Source organism: Vidua chalybeata, chromosome 10, assembly GCF_026979565.1.
Source record: "Vidua chalybeata isolate OUT-0048 chromosome 10, bVidCha1 merged haplotype, whole genome shotgun sequence".
NCBI classification, from domain to species: domain Eukaryota; kingdom Metazoa; phylum Chordata; class Aves; order Passeriformes; family Viduidae; genus Vidua; species Vidua chalybeata.
The window spans coordinates 12,603,253-12,623,612 of record NC_071539.1 but is presented as its reverse complement, the minus strand read 5'-3'; the positions used below and the strand labels follow the sequence as shown (position 1 = coordinate 12,623,612).

General features: G+C 46.2%; 1 protein-coding gene across 4 annotated transcripts in view; it reads right to left on the bottom strand.

The window, feature by feature from the left end:
• BDH1 (3-hydroxybutyrate dehydrogenase 1) overlaps positions 1-20,360 on the bottom strand; it is a 58,600-nt gene that overhangs the window by 38,140 nt on the left and 100 nt on the right. The window contains exons 1-7 of one of the 4 annotated variants that reach the window (XM_053951410.1): positions 19,945-20,350; positions 19,078-19,209; positions 15,930-16,002; positions 14,322-14,432; positions 9,077-9,218; positions 7,422-7,574; positions 4,267-6,082 (exon numbers count right to left, since the gene is read on the bottom strand). In XM_053951410.1, coding sequence (XP_053807385.1) covers positions 5,613-6,082; positions 7,422-7,574; positions 9,077-9,218; positions 14,322-14,432; positions 15,930-16,002; positions 19,078-19,160 — 1,032 coding nt within the window. In that variant the 5' untranslated portion in view covers positions 19,161-19,209; positions 19,945-20,350 and the 3' untranslated portion in view covers positions 4,267-5,612. Of the gene's footprint in view, positions 1-4,266; positions 6,083-7,421; positions 7,575-9,076; positions 9,219-14,321; positions 14,433-15,929; positions 16,003-19,077; positions 19,210-19,944; positions 20,351-20,360 lie in introns of those variants that run through there. The other 3 variants (XM_053951411.1, XM_053951412.1, XM_053951408.1) reach the window with 3 other exon arrangements.

The following is a 20,360-nucleotide window of genomic DNA, read 5'->3' as shown; positions in this document are numbered from 1 at the left end:
CAAGATCAGAAGGGGGATTTTAGTTTTCTATGTCCTCCTTGGACATAAAAGACTAGAGTCATGGGACTAGATTATTGGGAAAGACAAGCCCTCTCTTCAGTGCCCCATTTGCTGATGGAGAGGTAAGCAGTGAGGGGAGCAGGGACCAGCACATTGAAGCCTGCCAGACAAGCAAAGGGAGGATGGCCAAAGTCCCTGGCGAGGCCTGCACCTGTCTGGGGTGGCTGCAGGGAGTCTGCAATTCCCAGGGCACAGCTCCTTAGCACCACAGATCCCAAGTGGTCTGTGGGTGGGCTGACCCACTTGCTACATGGCTGAGAAACCAGAGCACCCCTGCTTTGGGAGAGCTTTGTTTCCCCAGGACTCGTGTGGGTGGTGACACAAGTCTCACAAGCTTTTCTGCTGAAGGTGTCCCACATCACACAAATAATTGCACAACCTTGTGCTAGGGAAGGGAGGGAGAGAATGACTAGAGGAGGCTGTAGCCAGGTCCACTCCCTCTTCCAGTTCGTTATGGTGGCAGAGCTCCAGAAAGTCAGAAACACTCATATGTGATCAGGGACAGATGCTGACAAAAAGGCATCTTCAAATAACCACAAACAAAACACTATGTTAGCAAAAATTATTTTAAGATAACAACCTACACCTTATCCAGACTCCTCACCCCTGTGCTCCCCACAGACCTGCCTGCTGGCTATGGAAGCAGAACAGCCTGATTTGTGGTTTTCAGGCAACCCTGAGGTCCTGAGACCCTTTGGAAGGTAGAAAATGGTAGGCAACCACCTCCACTGTCCCTCACTGGTTTCAGGAGAGCTGCAGGATGGCATCTGTGCCACTGCATGTCCCTCTCTGCATGGTGGGAGTGGAGGTCCCCAGAAACACAGGCCAAGCTGGCATCCCCATGTTTGCCATCACCAGCCTCCCTGCTGGCAGGGCAGTGCTGAGCCTGCTCCGGGCAGTCTGTCCCTGCAGCTGACAGAGAGATGTGCTGCCCCATCTGACTGCCAGCATCAGCCCATACTCACAGCACTCTCACCCACCACCCAGAGAGGGTCGTGATGCTCAGGTGGCAGCTGGTGATAAGCAAAGGGTGGCCATCCGTGTGACAGGTGCACAGCCTGCTCCTGGCCTTGGCATCCCCTGTTCCTTGCACCCCTACTCACTGAGGAAGAACTCCTTGCTTATTGCTTTGGTGGTATCAGGCCAGCACTTCCTCTTGTACAGGGAAGTGTCAGTTTAAGTCCACAGCATCCCTAGGCTGCACAGCAAGCCCTACATCACTGTTGGGAAAGAGGGGAGAGAAACCAGTGCAGTGATCCTGAGTGTTACCTTCCCAGGGAAGTGACATCAGATGTGTGAGTTATGCTTATGATTCCCTTCTTGTTTTCTGGAGAGATACTTTCTATTCAGAGCCACAGCCCTTGAAGTCCCAGCAGCTGCACATAAACCTTGAAGCAAGGCCCCCTTGGCTTCAGTGCAACCTCAGAACAGACAGGGATTTGACTTTGTAACTCAGCAACTGAGCCACTTTTATGTTTAGTTGAGGACCTATATAATTGTTATATATAATTCCATTGGGGAAGACATCCTATGCTCTGCTGTTTAACAATGCCTGAACATGAGGGATCCTTTCCTCTTTCCTGCTTCCAAACTGCCTCTCCAGGGTAAGTCTCAGCCACACCCTGGCTGAGACCCAGGAGGGTGCCTGGGCCAGACCTCTGCCAGGATGTGGGAGCTGAGGCATGGAACTGGGAGCAGGTCTCCTGAAGGTGTGTGAATTTCTGGCTGTGAAATGATCTCCTGTTTAACTGGGAAATCCCTGCACTTTGTCCTGATAAGGTGGCAGTAAGGAGTCACTAAATGCTGGTACTCACTACCCCCATCACCAGGAACAAAAAATGGGTAGGACTTCATGATTTCCACATTAGGGCTCAGAATAAGATGTAACAGCTGTAGTTGAAATTACTCCATCTCTGCTACTTCCCACCACCCAAGGCAAAGTTATTTTTAACTCCAGGTTGCCTAAGGGATACTGCACAGTGAGATCTGTTGCATCATCGCCAAGGGTCTTCGCCTGGCAAGAAATCTGGGAAGAGAGAGCCCTTCCTCCAGCCAGCTGGGACCAGACTGGAGGTCAGGCGTGTGCACCTCTACAAACTGACCCCTCCAGGCTCCCCAGCTCCTCCTGAAGCTGCCACTGAGGCAGCCTTGAGAGTACAGAAGACCAGGTGCCTGGCCAAGTCCTCTTTTGTTCTTTTCAGTTTTCAAATAAACTTGGCCTGAAGCCATTCCAGGAGCTGCAGTGGCACCATGCAGACAGACCTCGAGCGCTCTGAGTCAAAAGGACAGTCATGCAAACCCAGAGGGGATTAGCTTTTAATGCGCTTCTCAGGGCAAACCCTGAAATCAGGGGATTGCCAAGATCCCAGCAGAAAACCTAGCCAGCTTGCTGCCCTCTTGACCACAAATCTGCTGCCAAACTCTCCCAGTGTCAGGAAAACTCACACAGAAATGTTAGAACAGCTGTGGATGCACAGGAGCACCCCAGCCATTGCCTCCCCATCACACGAAACCACACAGTTCCCTGTGACTTGCACTGCGGGGCAGTGGGACTGTCACATCACCTTCAGTCCTGGCATGATGGCACAGCTCCAGAGCTCCCTGAGGCCACCTCATGGGAGAGTTCAGGGCCTCCAGAAGAAATGCCATGTACATGTGAGTGCAGTTATCCCTGCTCAGCTTTATCCTTCTGGCTGGGAATGAACACGGTGCTGTTGAACACCTGCTAAGTTTGTTCCCAGGGTCTCAGAGCTAAACTGAGATAACCTGGCTGTGCACTCAGTTTCCTCCTGTCCTGGGGTGACTTTATGATGCTGAATTGTATCCCCACTGGTCTCTTTATCCCAGAAATAAGTTTTACACCTTTAAAACTAGATCTGAGAGTGAAGAGGGGGAAGGAGAAGCAGTGGAATGTCTGAGGCACTTGTATTCAAAAACATAAAGGTAAGAGTGTTCAGCATTCCTTTTCACAGACTGTGTTGCCTGCAGCAAGGACAGTGGGAGAGAACACTGCTTTTAGGTAGTTTTTTTTTACTTAGCTGAGGGAGAGAAGTTCCCCAGCCTATAGTTTTTCTTTTTCTTGGAACTGATTGGCCCTGCTCTGGAGTGAAACCCCAGAAAAACACCGGGAGTTCACACCTGTGGCCCGTCGGGGCCCAGGACGCTGCAATCCAGCGCTGGAGGGATTGATAAGAGACTGAGCAAGCCAAGCTACATGCCATGAGAAGGATTTTCTGAAATTGCCACTGTTCTCTTCAGAACAGTGAGAGGTTTTATTGTTTAATATTATTCATTTTTAATGTTTGTGAATACTTTGCTTGTTAAATAAACAATTTTTTTCCACTTTTCTCCAAGGAAATCTTTCCTTGAACCAACTGGGGGAAGGGCCGCTTGAATCTGCTTTCTAGAGGGACCCTTTTAGAAGTTTCCTCCCAAATTTGTCCTAAACCAGGCCACCTCCATATCTAACTCCACTGATGTTTGTATTAAAACCCAGTAGTAAAATTGGGAGCTAGCATCCCAGGTGGAATGACGTGATTTTTTATGCTACTTAGCATCTTAAGAGCTAAATTTTAGACTATAAGAACTTCCCTTGTAAAGGCTTTTCTCTCTCTGCTGTGTCATCTGCAACAGACAGTGTTATCCAGGTGTTTTGCTCTGCTTTGCAATTCAGTCCTTGTGCCTGCTGGGTAGTTCGTACTCATGTTTTGCCCTAGAGAAGAGTCCTTGTATTGGAAATCAAGGCAATATGCCCCGCACTCAAGATGTAGCTACCACTGCTGGAATTCTGGAGAAAATCAGGAAGGTCTGGAAACCAGCCAGTCTCTCCCTGGAATTTATTTGGGATCTGTCAGTGACCTGTTGTGTGCTACCCTGCTGAATCACTGCTACAACCCTCCCCTCTTCAGAGCTCAGTTTCCTTTCCTGATCCCTTAGGAATAATCCATAATAATCCTTTGTAATCTGCAAGAGTCCACTACAAATGCAGGTTTAAGAGCTGTGAATACACAGAGTCCAGGCATCTCTGTCACGAGATGCAGCACACAGCTGGTACTCCTACATAAGTCTTGCAATACCCAGTACAGACATGAAGAGCTCAAGACTGCAAATGAGCCTCTGAATGATGTAACAGGCATGAACCTCACCACTGCAGAATATGAGCCTTCACCTTATATATTTCAAAAATAGAGAGAAGGAGCCTCTGAATTTTGTTACCATTCATGTATACATTTATTAAGCCAAAGGAGTTTGATCATGTCACAGAATGTTACTAGAGCACATGAGATCTTTTCAACTTCACTAATAATGGTCATTAATTACTTTTTATTTTTGCCTTTCAAGCTTAAAAAAATTACTCTTCCTGAATTCCCCATGAAAGGCTCATTTTTTTTCCTTTATTTTCTTAAAGTACAAAACAAATATTTCTCAGATATGTAAACAACCATCATGGAAATGAGACTGCTTGATGAAAGTTAACATTATTGTTATGGATGTTCTGATAGATCTGTTATGTGGCATGTATTTCAGCTCAGTAACTCCTTCAGTGGAAGTTATAATTGTTATCATCACCTGTGCTGCAGTACTGGAGGCCTGGTCAGGGTTAAGGGCCTTCTGTGCAAGCTGCTGTAAAAATACTTGGCTGAAAATGAGGTCCCTGGAGAGAAGGGCATTCACTGATGTGACTATAACCCTCTCTGCTCCATCTGCTCCGCAATGGAGCTCAAGGGAAACTCCTCTCCAAGCTAACTCTGGAGTTTATCTTCAGACACTAGTGAAGAGAAGGGAAATGTGACTGCAGGCCAATCCTGACACCTGCAGTCCTGTGCGTAAAGCTGCTCACAGTTATGGGAATGCTCATATGAGTAAGAAACTCCCGTGGTGAAAGTCTGCAAGGTTGAGTCCCTGGGTCATTGAACTCCTTTGCAAGAAAGCATGTGAGAAAAGCAGACTGGTTCCTTTTCTCTAATGTTTCATCAGTATAATTCTAAGGGATGGGGTCAGTTGCTCAGTTTCAGCACCTTGAGCATTTTGAGTTCTGATCCCCAAGTTAAAGAAGTCTCTGCTCTGCCTTGGGCTACTGTGACCAGGCCTGGAAAAGTCAGTTGGACATTCTTTGTCATGAGGAAGCAGTGGTTTGCCATTAGAGCATGGAGGGATTCTGTTTTGTGGTGCGAAGGCTGCATCCAAGGCAGGAATTGTGAAGATTGTGTTTGGCCATCAGCAGAAATTATTCTGAAAACACTTCAGAGCAATTGCAGTTTAAATAATGATTATAGCTTCATATTTGAGGTGAAAAAAGAAAGGATTACATGAAATAAATAGCAAAAAAAAAATCATTGTCCCTGCACAAACATAACATATTCCTGCCTATGAAACATCCCTTGCAAATTACTGCCTTTTAGGTTACATCAGATATTTAAATGAACCCTTTAGAGCTAAAATACAGTACTCTGAAACGAGGTTAGAAAAATTTAAAAAGGACTAATGGGAAGTGTGTACAAAGCTCTCTTTAAAATAAATTTCCCACCTGGATAGCTTATGAGTGTGAGGCCTCAGTAGACGTAGAGCCGGTCTGCGATGGCAGCGGGCATGTGGGTCATGATCTGCATGCGCAGCCACCAGTAGTAATCCATGGGGTGGTAGCGGGTGTAGGGGGCCGTGGAGGTGAGCGCGTGCGCCACGCTCTCGATGACCGGCGAGGTGTCCCTCGAGCCGCTGTTGCAGTACGACTCCATCTTGCTGACCTGCTCGTCGAAGTACTTCCTGCCGTAGTCCTTGCGCACGATCTCGGGGAGCTCGTCCCACATCTTGTCGGCGATGGCTTTGATGCGCTCGGGGCTGTACAGGTTGGTGCCGGCGATGAAGTTGCCGGGCTCCACGATGCTGACCATGACGCCCTGGGGCTGCATCTCGTAGCGCAGGCAGTCGGAGAAGGCTTCCACGCCGAACTTGGTGATGCAGTAGGGTGACCGGGCGGGGCTGCCCATCCGCCCCATCATGCTACTGATGTTCACCACACGACCTAGGCAGAGGCCGGGCAGAGCACAGCTGAGCCGTGGTACCTGGCCTGGAGCAGGTACCCGGCACACACCACCCAACACATTCCTGAACATGCATCCACCCACCTGCCCACTGCCTGGCAGACCTGCTCGTGGCTCTGCCTGAGCAGTGCTGTCCTAGGTAATGGCCTTCAGGTTTGTGCTCCCTGGCTCATTCTACCTGAGGAAACAGGTACAGGCTGACACACAAAGCTCAGTGCTCTGGGGAACATAGGAGAGGCTGGACAGAGCCTCTATGGGGGGAAACAGGATTGCTCAGCAGCAATTTGGACTGAGCCCAGACAAGTGAAAGCAGGAGCAAGGAAAGCCTCTGGCACCAAAGCTGAGCTTGTTTACTTGCAAATCAAAGGCCAGTGGTGACCCAGAGTGTCTGCTCTTCAAAATAGAATAGATTGTTCCTGTACTACCAGTGGGCAGAACAGCTTATGTCCACTGCACTCTTCCGTGTGACAAGTGGGTTATGGCTCCAGGAACAGAGGCCTTTCTCCCTGCCAGAAGCCATCCATTTGGGCTGGGGAAAATGCTGGTAAGGAGCTGTGGAAGCTGTAGTCTAGGTAGAGGTTGGAGTTATCTGCACTTTCTACCAGAGCTCATTGCTAAGTTGTGTTAGAAAGAGAAACTTTGACATCAGAAGTGGATAACCTTCCACGGTGGAAGAAGGGCTGCTCAGGCCACATCCAGCCCAAGTCTGCAGCACAGGGCAATATTGTTAATGCCTGCAGATGCCTCAAGAGTGAAAAATACTCTCATTTATTCAGGCAGTAGGCCCTAGCACAGGAAAGTTTTCACCTTTTTTGCTGAGACTCATGCAAGCTCCAGGTCTGCCAGCCTTTGCTGTACAACTCCCTCTTTTCTTACATCACAGGCTTCCAGAGAAACAGTGCAAAATAACAACTTCCCTGCAAGAAGCTTTTTACACTGCTGCTGCCCACCCTGCCACAGCTGATTTTTATATAGCAGGGAGGAATGCTCCTGGCACTGTAATTTATTGTGAGCTGCAGTTTCTGAACAGGTAAAAGAAGATATAATGGATTAGATCTTGTGTGGGACGTTGCACACAAGAGAAGGCAGCACATATGGGAAAGAGAAATAACTGGTTTTCAGGCCTGCTGCCTTGCTGTGTAACTCAGAGAGGTGAGGCAATCTGTGTGTCTGCTGGGGACCACATTCTATTTCTGAGGGCAGGAAGGTGTCGATGGTGCAGAGAGAAGTGCCATAGACCTTCTGGCCTCTAACACAGAAGGACGTGGCAGGACGAGGGACCTGCTACAGGGAGAGCCAGTCAGGAGGCCTGCCACTCACCCTTTGACCTCCGGATGAGCGGGAGGAAAGCCTTGGTGGTTCGCACGGTCCCCCACAGGTTCACTTCAGCTACCTCCATGTAGGTGTCCATGCTGGTGAATTCAACTTCCCCAAATGTGGAGATCCCAGCATTGTTAACCAGCCCCCAGAGCCCTACAAGACAAAAATCAAGCACCATTAATTGTGCTAGGTTATTGAACCACACAACAGAGCTTTTCATTATGACTTGTGATGGTGAAGACCAGATAGAAGAGAGTCCAGACTGCACTTCAGTCTCCTGAGAAAATATAATCACCACGGAGATGTGCCTGTACCACCCAACACTGCAGCAACAAAGTACTGTGAATGAGGGTTCCCAGGAATTTGTGAGCCAGCAGAGAACTTCAGCCTTGTCTAAGCTGTTCTCCTTGCCACTCTTTTCTTATCCATCATCATTTTTTAAAAGAAGTAAAATATATAATGCAAATAATAAGAACAGGAATGACCTTGTAATTAACAAAAGAGTAATTATTTCAAAGTAAAATCCCTTCTGTCACCATAAGAACTAAAGTGTCTGCAGTGCTGGGAAGGAGGGTGTAGGCATGGGTGAGCATGCATGCCATGGCCTCTCCCTTTTATTCTGCTGCAACCAAAATGGCAACAACTGAAGCTACCTACTCACTTGGCAATAAAAAGAAAGATTAAAAAGGACTTTTGAATAAAATTAACTCATTTCATATCATATTCTAATGGTACAGGAAACATGCTGAGAAAAGTCTGAGAAAGGCTTCTGTCTGTTGTTTAGAAAAACTCACTTTTGTCTGTTGACTGACTGTGTCCAGATCTGTATTATCAGAAGAAGCCCAGGAAAGGCAACTTCATCCTGGCCTGTGCTTGAGAATACAGAGCTAGAAAACTCAATTTATATAGAAGATCCGTACGTAAAAATTAAGTACAAAGAAAATCAAAAGAAAGCTTGCAAAATCCAAACCAAAACATTACTGGTTGTTCTGCTTTAAAACAACCTTCTGTTGAATGTGGATATCCTTTAGGAGAAAAATGTACTTCAAAGGGTGGAAAGGTTTCAGAAATGTATGAGCAAAGGCAATTTTCACAGTACTGGAGAAGAATTTGCTGCTCACCTCAGTAGAATGAAGCAGGCAGGCTAAGAAAATCAGTATAGCTAGTCCTGGACTCTAAATGGTAGTATCTACAATAGCATTAATGATGCCCAGCTGGCTTCACAGGAAATTCTTTGGAAAACCTCTCAACTTCCTCTGCCTTTTGAAAGAGTGGGGGACACATTTCCATTGTTAATTCCCAATCTTTGGGCATGGGGCATGTTTTACGACAGAAAGGGAGTCACAATAAACTTCAGTTCACAGGAACAAAGTACTAATCCCAGAGCCTTGAACACCACTCTGGTTTTTGCCAATGTCCCTATAAGAGCTAGAGGAGAACAAAGCAGTTTTTTGTAGATGCTGTGTAAAGTGGGAACCTTTCTGATATGGTACAATATTCAAACAGGCCATTTGCTCTTCCCTGCTGCTCCTCAAAGATTCGTGTCCTTCGATCACATGCTCAGCTTTTGAAATACGCTCTGGCAATGCTCTCGGAGCCCAGCCAAGGAAGCTCCTGTCCCCTCTGTTGCCTCAGAGCCCATTGCATACACCCACCTTTCTCTGGGTCCTCGAGGCTGTTTTGCACATGCTCCACCGCCCGGTCCATTTCTTTGCTGTCACAGACGTTGAGCTGGACAGTTCTCATTCGATCACTCTTCATGGCATCCAGCTCCTTGGAGCCACCCTCCCCCTTGTCCTAGAGGGGAAGAAAGTGCTGGTTTCAATCTGGCTAAAGAGCCTGTGCAGAATATCAAACACCTACCAACTATCAAATCAAGCAAAAGAGTGCACAGGGCAGTCACAGAATATTCAGGACAGTCCTGCAGCCCTAGGAAGAAGGGGAGCAGACAGGACTGGTCCTGCAGAACACCATTCCTCAAGCATCTCCATCTGACCATGAGTCCTGTACCAAGTCAGCTGGTACAAACTGCTCTAACCACCAAGAAAGCAGCCAGAGGTGGATCTCCTGCAGCAAGACACCCAGCAAGCACCCCCTGCTCAGTACAAGCTCATGAGGCCAAGCTATGTCCCACTGCTGCAATGGTGGGAATGTGATGCCAGCCTCACTTGGCTTGACATGGGGCACAGCAACTCACTTGGGGGGGTTATGGTATAAAATGGCCAGCAAGGGGCTGCATATCTACATGGCATGTGCTTGTTGGCCACACTGGCAGCTTTGGGAGCAACAGCTCGAGAAGAGGAACTGCTGTCCACTGCTCTCTCCCTTCAGCTGATCTCTACACTGGTTTCCAGGCAGTGGAAGCCATAACTACTGACTCCAAAGGACTGCTACAGAGTCTGATACTGAAGAGCCTGGCTAGTCTGTTTGCTGGCAATTCACCCTGGCATCTTCTCCAGCATCTTGCTCTCTTCTCTGCCTCCCCCTATCAACTCTTTCTCACTCTCATTTCCCATCTCCATTCCTTTTTTCTCAGCTCAGAACAAGTTTCCCTCAGTACACATTCCCTCACAGCCCAGCAAATTAACTGCAGCCAACCCCTGAGATACTTTCACACTTTTCACATTGCTGGCAACAGGGCTGCCATGCCCAGAGCTCATCCCTTTGCAGTGGTGAAGCCTGGCCATGGTGCTCCCAGGACACAGACAAAGGATGTCAGGATGAGATTGGGACTATACCTGAATCCTTTCCATTGTTATAAGCTACTGGACTCTGCCAGTCAATCCAGAGTACTTTTCTAAAGGATGGTGAGATATACCTCTGAAAATTATCTGATTTTGAGACCATTCCTGTCTTTGCTATAAGAAGCTCCTTCAGTATCATCCCTCATTAGAAGTCTGTTACTCCCATTTATCAGGCTAGACATGGAACATTTCCACAGGATCACCTGATGTCTGCTCAGCTCTTCCTCCCCTAGTGTTCAAACTTCTAGGTAGCCTTGCTCACTGTATCTGCATCAGCAGGGAAGCATCAGAGTGCCCTTCACTCCTGACAAATAAGGGGTTTTGACTAGATAGCTGTTTTCCTCTGATGGGAACAGGCCAGTACTTCATAGCAGGCCTGTTTCCTGACTGCTGAATGACATTAGATTGCTCTGAGCACCTCAAGCCACAGGCACTCCCTGTCAGAGGTCAGCAGGCAGTTGTCAATGAGATGGAGCTTGTCTGCAGTCTGAGCTCAGGCTGCCCATCTGTTCCTTAAGTGAGAGTTCCCTTCAGAGACCACACTTTGGATACCACATGAGGGTGACCATATAACCCTGTCTCTGTGCCACCTGTCTTCCAAAAATCCTTTTCCTGGCTCCTTTCATTCCTATGCTTATATACTGTGCTCAGTTACTAACATAACTACCTGGCATCACCTGTCTTCTCCTCCAAGCTTCCATATTCCATCACAGACTGTTAACACCAGTTAGTATTTGTCCTTAAGAGAGGGCATCTACTGCTCTCTCTTCCTAGGGAAGCACACTGCTTACAGAAAGGAGTGGTTAGAAGTCTCATGCACAGTTTGATGGTGGTGTTAGAGTGACTGAAAAGAGTTTGGTGCTAAGTTTGTTGCTCACTCAAAAGCACTGTGGTGCCAAAGCAGTCTATATGGCAAAGCATTGGAAAGCATATGAGTGGCAAATGTGGGAATGCCATCAGGGAATCAGCAAATGCAAACATGCAAGTCTCTTGAAAACAGCCCATATCGCTAAAGGAAAGAAGGAAAACAAGGCCCAGGTCCTTCTTTCCCTGATCCCAGTTCTATGAGGTGCAACAAAATCTCGGGGTTGCACCAGCCTTAGAGGCCTCATAGCTCTGCTGGGAAGTCCACAGCATCTTCTTCCTCAACCCTGACAGGGTGGGCTCTGCAAGCCAGCTCCCTCCTGCCCTCCCACCCACATGCAGCTGGGTGCTTGGACAAGGACTCCTGGGGCTGGGATTCTGGCCAAGAATTGGACTCTGGATGTTAACCCACACCCACAAGGCCATTCCTTGGCTTTCAGCAAGGGCAGATGGGAGATGTTGAAGTGGGACACCTGGTGTGTCCTGGCAGGGGATGCAGCCTGTCCCACAATCCCCAGGCCCATACACAGCAGTGAAAGGATCTTCTCATGCTACAGCAGGAGACCAGTACATCTCTGCTGCCAGCCCCAGGGCACACTGTCCCTGAGGCAAGCGAGCCCAGCTCTCGCACACTGGAAAAGCATATGGCTGCCTTGCCTTCCTCGTTCCATGTTCCCTCTCTGAGACTCCTGGGCTTCAGCTTGTATCTATTTCAGTGTGTCCTTGGTCTCTAACACCCTGTGGCTCTGAGCACTCCTGTGGAGCCCTGCAGTAGCCAGCCTGTGTGCCACCATTCTCAGAGGACCTCTGCCTTCTCATTCCCCTGCAAGCCTGAGCACGCAGAACAAAGCAAACAGGGGTTCCACCACATTCCTGACAGCAGAGACAAACATCACATATGTCCAATGGTAACAGATACGGATGGAAAAATACCTTCTTCATCTTGTGTCAGCTGGCTTCTCCATATGTTTACCAAAGAGGTAAAAATAAAACAGCTGCAGCATGAGCGTTCATTGGATCCAGTCTACCACTGTCTTTTGGCAATGCAGCATCAACACAACTCTCACATGAGTGTATTTGCCACTGAAAACGTTAGGAAGTAACTGTGTGTGAAACAGTACACTATTAGCACAGATCCATCCTTGGGCTCCCCTCAGTCATGACTCTATGCTTCTCTTTCATGTTTCCTTTAGTAAAATTACAGTCAGGTGCTCAGGATCTAGCCACTTTAGGAAATCTTTCCTAATAAAGAGTCATCACTGCAGACACTTTTAATCTGCAGTAAGGACATAGCATTCCTAAGAACTGTGCATGCCCTGAGGACACAGTGGCTCCCCAAGCAGCAGTCTGCTCCTGATGTGCAGGTGTTCTGTGAAAAACAAACCCATGGAAGTGACACTGAAGTTTCAGAGTCATTTCCTCTATATCAGGGCTAAGTCAAATATATACAAGACAAAGATTATGTTCCCTATTTCTACCTCCACTTTTATCTAGCATCTAAAAACACCAAGCTTTTTCTGCTGTTAAAATCAGCACCAGCAATAATTATACTCTGATCAGAACTCTGCTTATGGTTTTGCTAGAGAAGCCTGTAGCACAGCAAAAAATCAGCTCAGTCTCCTGGAGCTGTTTTTGTTCTACAGAAAGTATAATGGCCTGAAGACACATAGGAGGCCACTCAGCTAAGGAGCTTTGGCATTTTCCAGTGTTTTCTGATGACAACTGCTGTTACCATTCTTGGCATGGCCACACAGATTTTGGAACATGGTGTGTGAGTTCAGCTGAAGAAGCAGTATTTAATTACAGAGTGATACTGCAAAGCTTTCTGCTGATTCTTCTGTGAGGAAGTAAATATTGATCAAAGTCTGAAAGACTTCTGGCATGCTGCTGCATGTCAGCTTATGTTGAAATTGTCAGAGACCAAGATTTTCCACGAACATGCATTCTGTAGAAAAAGTACTGAGGACAACAAAAACAGAAGGGAGGTTTCAGTAACTGTTAGATATGTCCACTGAAAATTGTGTCTTTTTAGCAGCTCAGACAGAAGAAATGAAACCCATAAGTAACTTTGCAACTCTGAAGTTTGACTTCTGTCAACATAGAGACAGGCTATTAGTCAAAACAGTGTTTTTTAGGTTTGCAGTCTTCTTATATTCTCTAATGTTGATCTTCAGTTACAAAAGCTGAGTAGAAACATCTATCAAAAAAGTACTTATCTACCCTCTGTCTTGAGCCCTTTTAAGAGGCAGCAGTTTGTACCAAGTGTTCCTGTTCTGCTGTGACGCCTGTAGAGGGAGCCCAGGTTAACAAATAAATCTTTGACCCAACACTGAGACACAAGACACGGAGCTATTGAGACAGACACCTATTTTGAAAAAATGCAGCAGAAACAAACTACCAATTTAAGCAAAACTTAGTAATAATGCAAAAAAAAAAAAAAAAAAAAACCAAAAATACTAGAAGAAAGTCGGATAACATTGAAGAATACCTGGCAAATTCTCTTTAAATAGTATCACTATTAAAGATACGTTTATAGTGATGAGTGAGCTAAAATATTAGATCAAACTAATCCACCCACCCCAGGATATCCTGAGGAGTAAATATTAGATCAAACTAATCCACCCACCCCAGGATATCCTGAGGAGTAAGTTTGTTTCTGTTAGGAAATGGACGTGCAGCTAAGAAAAGTGCAGTGCTTCATAAGGAGAGAGAGACTAAAACTCTCCTGTTCTCCATGACCATCAATGCTTTGCCACCAAGCTGTTTGTGGCCTGATTCTTCTCTCATTTGCACTAGTAGGACTCCATCACCCCCACAACTATTTCAGGAGACTCCCAATACACACCATGGCATGGCTGTGCTCATGAATATAGAAAAATATGCTCAAAACACATGCCATAAAATCACTGGTGGTTTGGTGTATTTCAAAATTAATCAAAATAAGCCCTGCATAAATATATACAGTCTGAGAGCAGAGACAAAAGTCCAGACTACAGCCTGACATCAAACTTTGCTTATGATTAAGCCTATAAAATTAGATTTGGGATTCCAGTTCATCAGACATGGAACAGACCAAAATGTGGTCTTATTCAAACAGACTTGAATAAGAACCTCCCTAGATACCATTCAGTTCTGGTTCTGCTCTGTGAAATTCAAGCACCTGTGTCTTTCCCTTTGGAGTACCAGCCACCCTCTCCTTGGCAGAAAGCTGTGCAGAGTGGAGAGGGAAGACTGGAGTTGCTATGTGTCACTGCGCATGCCACAGGTGAAGAACAGTTTTTGTTTTCCCTACCTTTTGCAGGCAGCCAGCATAAATAATGAAACCTTTGTCATGCAGGTGCTTGGCCAAGGTAAATCCAAATCCTGAGTCACAGCCTGTTATAAGCACAGCTCTGCTGCCAATCTGCAAAACAAACCAGAACAAAATGCACTGGAATTGAGTATTTGAAATCAGTGATTTGCAGCACACAGAACAAGTCATATCCTTGGCCAGGAGCAGTCTGTTCAGGGATGTTCTCTACACTCACTGCCAGCTCCTGCTACCCAGTGCCTCCTGAACACAAGGAATGACATTTTCATACTGAGTTCACTCCAGTGAGGCAGGATCACTGCCCTCCCAACATGGAGGAGTTCAGCACCTCTGGCAACAGGCTTCCAAGGCAAATGGACCAAGCAAACCACCATGCTCTGGCAGTTCACATCCATCTTGAAATCTGAAAATATACCAGACAGTTCCCAAGACATATTTTCCCTTCATCAGGAACTGTTACTATATGTTCAAAGCAGGCAGGAGTCCACTCTAGGGTACATGTAGCCCATAGGGCATGGAGAAGACTGACTGAAGAAAGGATACAGTTTAATCTTACTGACTGCTCACTTACCATTCTCCCTCTAGCACCTAAGCCCTCTAGGGCTGGGTTATAAGAGCTAAGAAAATTCAAGTGGGGTTAATATGTGAAATCAGGACCAGTAGGTTATCACTCTTGTTGTCTGGTTGGGTTTTTTTGGTCTTCCTATTTTTCCAACTTACAATTTTAATGGAAGTAAACCTCCTTCCCTCTCCAAATTCCTTTTTCTAACCCAAAGACAGGCAGCAGTTAAATAACAAGCAGTTAAATAACAAGCTAAAATGGTGCATCAGACAGCTCAACAGCAACAATTGCACATCCAAGGTGCTGCTGTGGGTGTGATTACATAATAATTGCCTGCAATTCACTCCGACTCATCTCTTTTAACAAACTATAAATTTGGCTTTCCTCAGCACACTCAAGGACTGATCATTGTGGAAGCTGGGTGGAAGCAGCAAAGGCTCCTCACACTGGAAGCCCAGCAGTGATGCAAGAATCACATCTGAGTTCCTCTGAAACTCTGTTCCAGAGTTATGGAGCAAGTTGTGCATGCTCTAGCACTGCTACAGTGCTGAGTTCTGTGCCACAAGACAGACAAGATGACAAAACACTCCCCTCCTTTTTGCCTGGCACTGCTCCTGGCAAGTCAGTATCTTCAAGGAGAGGGCTGCTAAAAAGGGCCACTCTCCAGATGAAGTGAGGACACACTGATTTATTTACATGTCTTTAAACAACTACTCTCCAGAAAGAGTGCTTTATTAAGAATTTGTCATGCAGATTCTCTCCACTGTAAGGTGGAACATTTAATCTGCTGAGTGAGTTCCAAAAATAGAAAAAACCCACTTGTATGATTGTTTATTTCCATGCTTAGCAGCACATACCGTGCTACGTCAATGGAAGCTCGGTGCTAGGAAAGAATGTGGAGTATGCTCAAGAGGTCCAGCTTGGAGTCTTTCTGGCAAACTGGAAAGATGAGTTTGGTCACCAGGCTTCAGGGATTTTAAAACCCCTGCTCAGCAGAACTAGCTCCTGGTAGCCACAGTCACACTCACCTGATCGACTTCATTTGCATAAGAACGGCTGCCACATGGGGACAAGAGAGGGAAGGAAAATCTCTGCACAGGCCTGTTAAAAAAACCCAAAATAACAGAACAGTCAGATGTGGAATATCTTATCCATACCCTGCTGCAGCAACATACACATGGAAAAGAAATGCAGTGCTGCCTACATCCATGATGTAGGTTGTCACTTGGGAAGACAATCTAGTCTACACTTCTCCTTAGTCTGAGCCTGTGTGTTTCCAACAGTATGACACATTTGTTTCTCCAAAGACCTTATGCTATTTCCAGCTGCAGAAGCTGTCTGGGTACTACAAAGTATTCTAAAATAGCTCCTGGTCTGGAGGCACAGGGCTGCTTCCACCCACAAAACGGGCAGTGCAGTGTTTGCATTTTCAAAAGCAACAACACCCTCACTTAAGATGTGCACAAAGTTGGGGTATGGGAAGTCATTAATTTGTCTGACGAAGGTATTCTGCTGTGGCTTTGTCTCTGACATCCAGCCTGAGGCTGAATTTCCTTGGATTTGTCTCACTCCTTTTACACACAACTCCATCCTTATTTCATCCTGGATGACACTTCTTCCCCTGCAGTGTCTACCCATTAAATACACTTAGATTTTACATCCCCTTTTTGCAACTGTTTAAGCTAAGAAACACTGTCTTTGAGCAATACCTGCCATGCAGATCTGAAGCTCCTCCGCACAGTATGTGTGACTCCCAGAAGACAAAACATATTCACAAAGACAGACCAGAGCAAAGCAACAATGCCTTCCAGGAAATGAGATTCCATTTAGAAAAGCTATGTTAGCCAGTAGCATCACTCTGGCTTAAGTCTTGCCATCATTCATCAAAGCTGAGCCTGAACAACAAATCAGAGTGACCCTAAGCTCTGTCCTTGTCAGTCACCTTTCTGGACTTTATCAGCTTTTTCATTTTTGTTTTGGGCACTGACATTGCCCTGTGGGAGCTTTCGTCTTTCCCTCAGACTTGCTGTACTTCATCTACCCTCTGGCTCCTCCAACAGCATCTATCCTTCCCAGAGCTTATCTTCCAGGCTGCTTTTCTGTTTCTAAGTAAATTTGCATAATCATTCACAATTATCCCCAGCTCACACATCACAGGCTCTCCCAGGGTGACCTGTGCTACATCTGCAGCCTGCAGATGCTCTGGCCTCTGAGCTGCATCTCAGGAAATCAAGGGATCTGTGAAGGCAGAAGCTTTGAACTAGATGGGAAAGGAGATGACATATTCAGGCAATGGTGTTCACTCACCTTCCTGAAACAGATTAGTTGTTTTTCTAACTTAGAGTGTCACAAGCCAAATCAGCTCTTGAAATAGCTATAGCCAACTTAATTGCTGCAAAGGTCAGTCCCCAGGCAGAGTGTGTTAACATGTAACTGACCTGCAATCCTGGATTGAAACTTTTACCTCAACAATAAGATTCTTGGTGTGTCTTAAAGTGCCCAGAAACGTTCATAACATTTTTTTTAGTTGAATGAACTTGGTTTTTATTTTTCAGTGTCATGTTCGGTCCTGTTATTTCACTGCAGAGCACAGATTTGCTGCACTCAATTCACAATAATCTGTAGAGAATACCTACTTGACATTCTGCCTATCTTGACCTGAAGGCAATGGCAAAAGATGAACAGATGCTGGCTGCTGCTGAGCAGGCAAGTCATCAGCAGGAAGAGCCAGGAAGTGATGTGAGCCCCCACATGGTACACTAATGTACCATAAGCCATTTTTGTCATTCTGCATCATTGAATTCTAGAGACCACAACAAAGACTTTTAGAATGCACAGATGGTCCTTAAATTGAATTTGTGCTTGTAATCATGCACTGCCTTTTGTTCAGTTCCACCAAAAAAAGAAGTCCTCAGCTTGAAGAGTCAAGTACATGAATGCTGCTTCAGTGCATTAAGACACTGGTATAGTGGCAGCACTGCCCTTCAATGAACAGCTGGATTTCCACTGCAGGTTTAGCAACTTGTGGGGATTTGCAAATGCAACACAGTTTTGCCCTGAGTAAAAGACACACCAAGCACAAATATACAGTAAGCAAAACAGAAGACAGAAGAAAAAGAAACAAGAATATGCTGAAAATTCTTTCCTCAAGTCAATAAAACATTAATTCATAGTTTTAAGGCCACAGCAGATTCCTGCAGGTGAACTCTGGTATATGTGGAGCAAATAGGAGATAAAAGACCTATGTCTGTTTGCACAGGAAATCTCTTAACAGCCTAGCTATCTCCAACACCCTGTTACCAGAGCCACCCTTGACCGTGATGATGCTGGACATCACTATCAGCAGCAGGAGAGCAACACTGGAGCTGGCAGTTCTTGTTCAACAGGCCATGAGCCCCTTTTAAATGGCTTATGTATAATTAGTGGTACACACACTGCTGTTTGGGAATCCTGCTCTAAAACAAAGCCAGGCAAAGCACTCAACTTGCTCTGAATTTGGACTAATAGGGTTCCAATCATGCAGCAATATAAATGTTGGAATTTTTTTCAGAGCTAGGAATTAGAATTAGATTTTCTGTTCATTTCCAGGAAAAAAAAAAAAAATGAACAGCTTAATTACTCAGCCCATCTCCATTTCTCAGTAAAACCCTCCCTCTCAAATTTCTCATTTCATGGAATTCACTGCCTCTTTAAGCACAGGAAGTCATAGAAATATATGACAGTTTCTTGCACTGAACAAAGGCCTTGCTGATATTCAAAAAAAATGCATATTGATCTAATGGATCTTGATGGATACTGAATTAATGCTTTTTTAAACTTTTTATCTGCTATGTAAAAAAACCCAAAACCAATATGTTGCCAACCTCTCCTTGCATATAGAATCCATCTCTGCTGAGCTCAGCTCAGTGACTGAGCCCTGGCACAGATTGTCCAGGCTAATTCTAGGGTACTCGTTCTTGGAGATACTCAAAAGCCACCTGGTCACAGCTCTGGGCAACCAGCTCAGAGAGGCCCTGCTTTAGCAGGGTGGTTGGACCACATGACCTTCAGAAGTCCTTTCCAACCTCAACGACCTTGTGACATTGTAAATAAACTGTCCCACTGATATCAAGTGAGTCTTTGACATGTGCTTTACTCAAGATGTCACTCTTTCCTCTTTTCTACCAAGTTACTTACCTGAAGCCATTCCCTGGGTCCTTGAAATTCAGGGCTTTCACAGAGAAGTTCAAGAGTGGGCGGGACAGCTTGGTGGCCAACATGTTTTCAACTAGCACACTTTACCAAAAGCAAAACTATTCTTCCTTAGCTCTGCAACACAAGATAGCACCTCGGTTTTAGTTGCTCAATTATTTTGTAAGACATGCTGACTCCATGTATTTCAACAGGAAAATACAGTCCAAAGGAACTCATCTTCTCCCCTTGCAGTCCCTCACACAGAGATAAATAGCTCAACCTTCAGCCACCCAAGACACTTTTAAATAAGAAAGCATTATAAGTAAACTACCAAACAGGGAGACAGTTAAAGAAAATGTCAATTTCTCTTCTTTAATGCATCTTTAACTGGTTTCTCTGAAACAGGTAAAAATTAAGGTACTCATTTGGAATATAGTATTTCAAATGAGCTATATGAAATAACTTTAAACAAAAATATAACTTCAAGGCACAGGTGATATTATGCTATATGTTTCCAAAACAACTCTTGACTTTATAGCTAGTACAGCCACGCAGTTAAAAATACATTTTTTGGTAATTAAGTAGCTGGTGATGCTGGACTAAGCACAAGGAACCACCAATAAACTCAATACCAAGTGAAAACATCTCAAGAACGAGATTTTGGTATGGGAAGTCAACTTCAATCATATTTATCTTGGATAAAACTAACCCAAGGCACAAAAAAACATCTCTCAGTCCCTTTTATTGAAATTGAGAAATGGTATCTAATTGTTAGGGGCGATTTGCGTCTCTGCCGAAGGCTGGGCCGCCACCGCGGCAGCTTCGGGCCCTGCTGGAAACCAGGCCTGGGCTGAAAAACAGTGAAAGTACCGCAGAAAGAGCAGCGGTAGGCACCGAGATGGGGAGAGAGGGAGCGGACAGGGCTCAGGAGGTTCGCTGGCTCGGCTAATCCTCAGAAATCCCTGTGGTTTGATCCAATTCGGGAGCGCGGCTGGTGTCCCCGCGGGTTTCTGTGATGTTTGCAGGGGGAGGGCGAGGCCGGAGATCCGTTGCAGGTCCCGCCGGCCCGGCCCAGCCCCTCTCCGGGACGCGGCTGCCGCGGCCCCAAACGCGCTCACGGCCCGGCCGAGGCAGCGGGGGCGCGGCCGCCCAGGCTTGTGGCGGCTGCGGGAGAGGCCGCGTAGAGATGCTCGCGCCCTCCACGGCCAAGGTCACCGTGCGAGCCGGCTGCCGGAGCTCCGCGGGGCCGCCGCGACCCACCCCGGCCCGGCCCGCCCCGCGGCCAC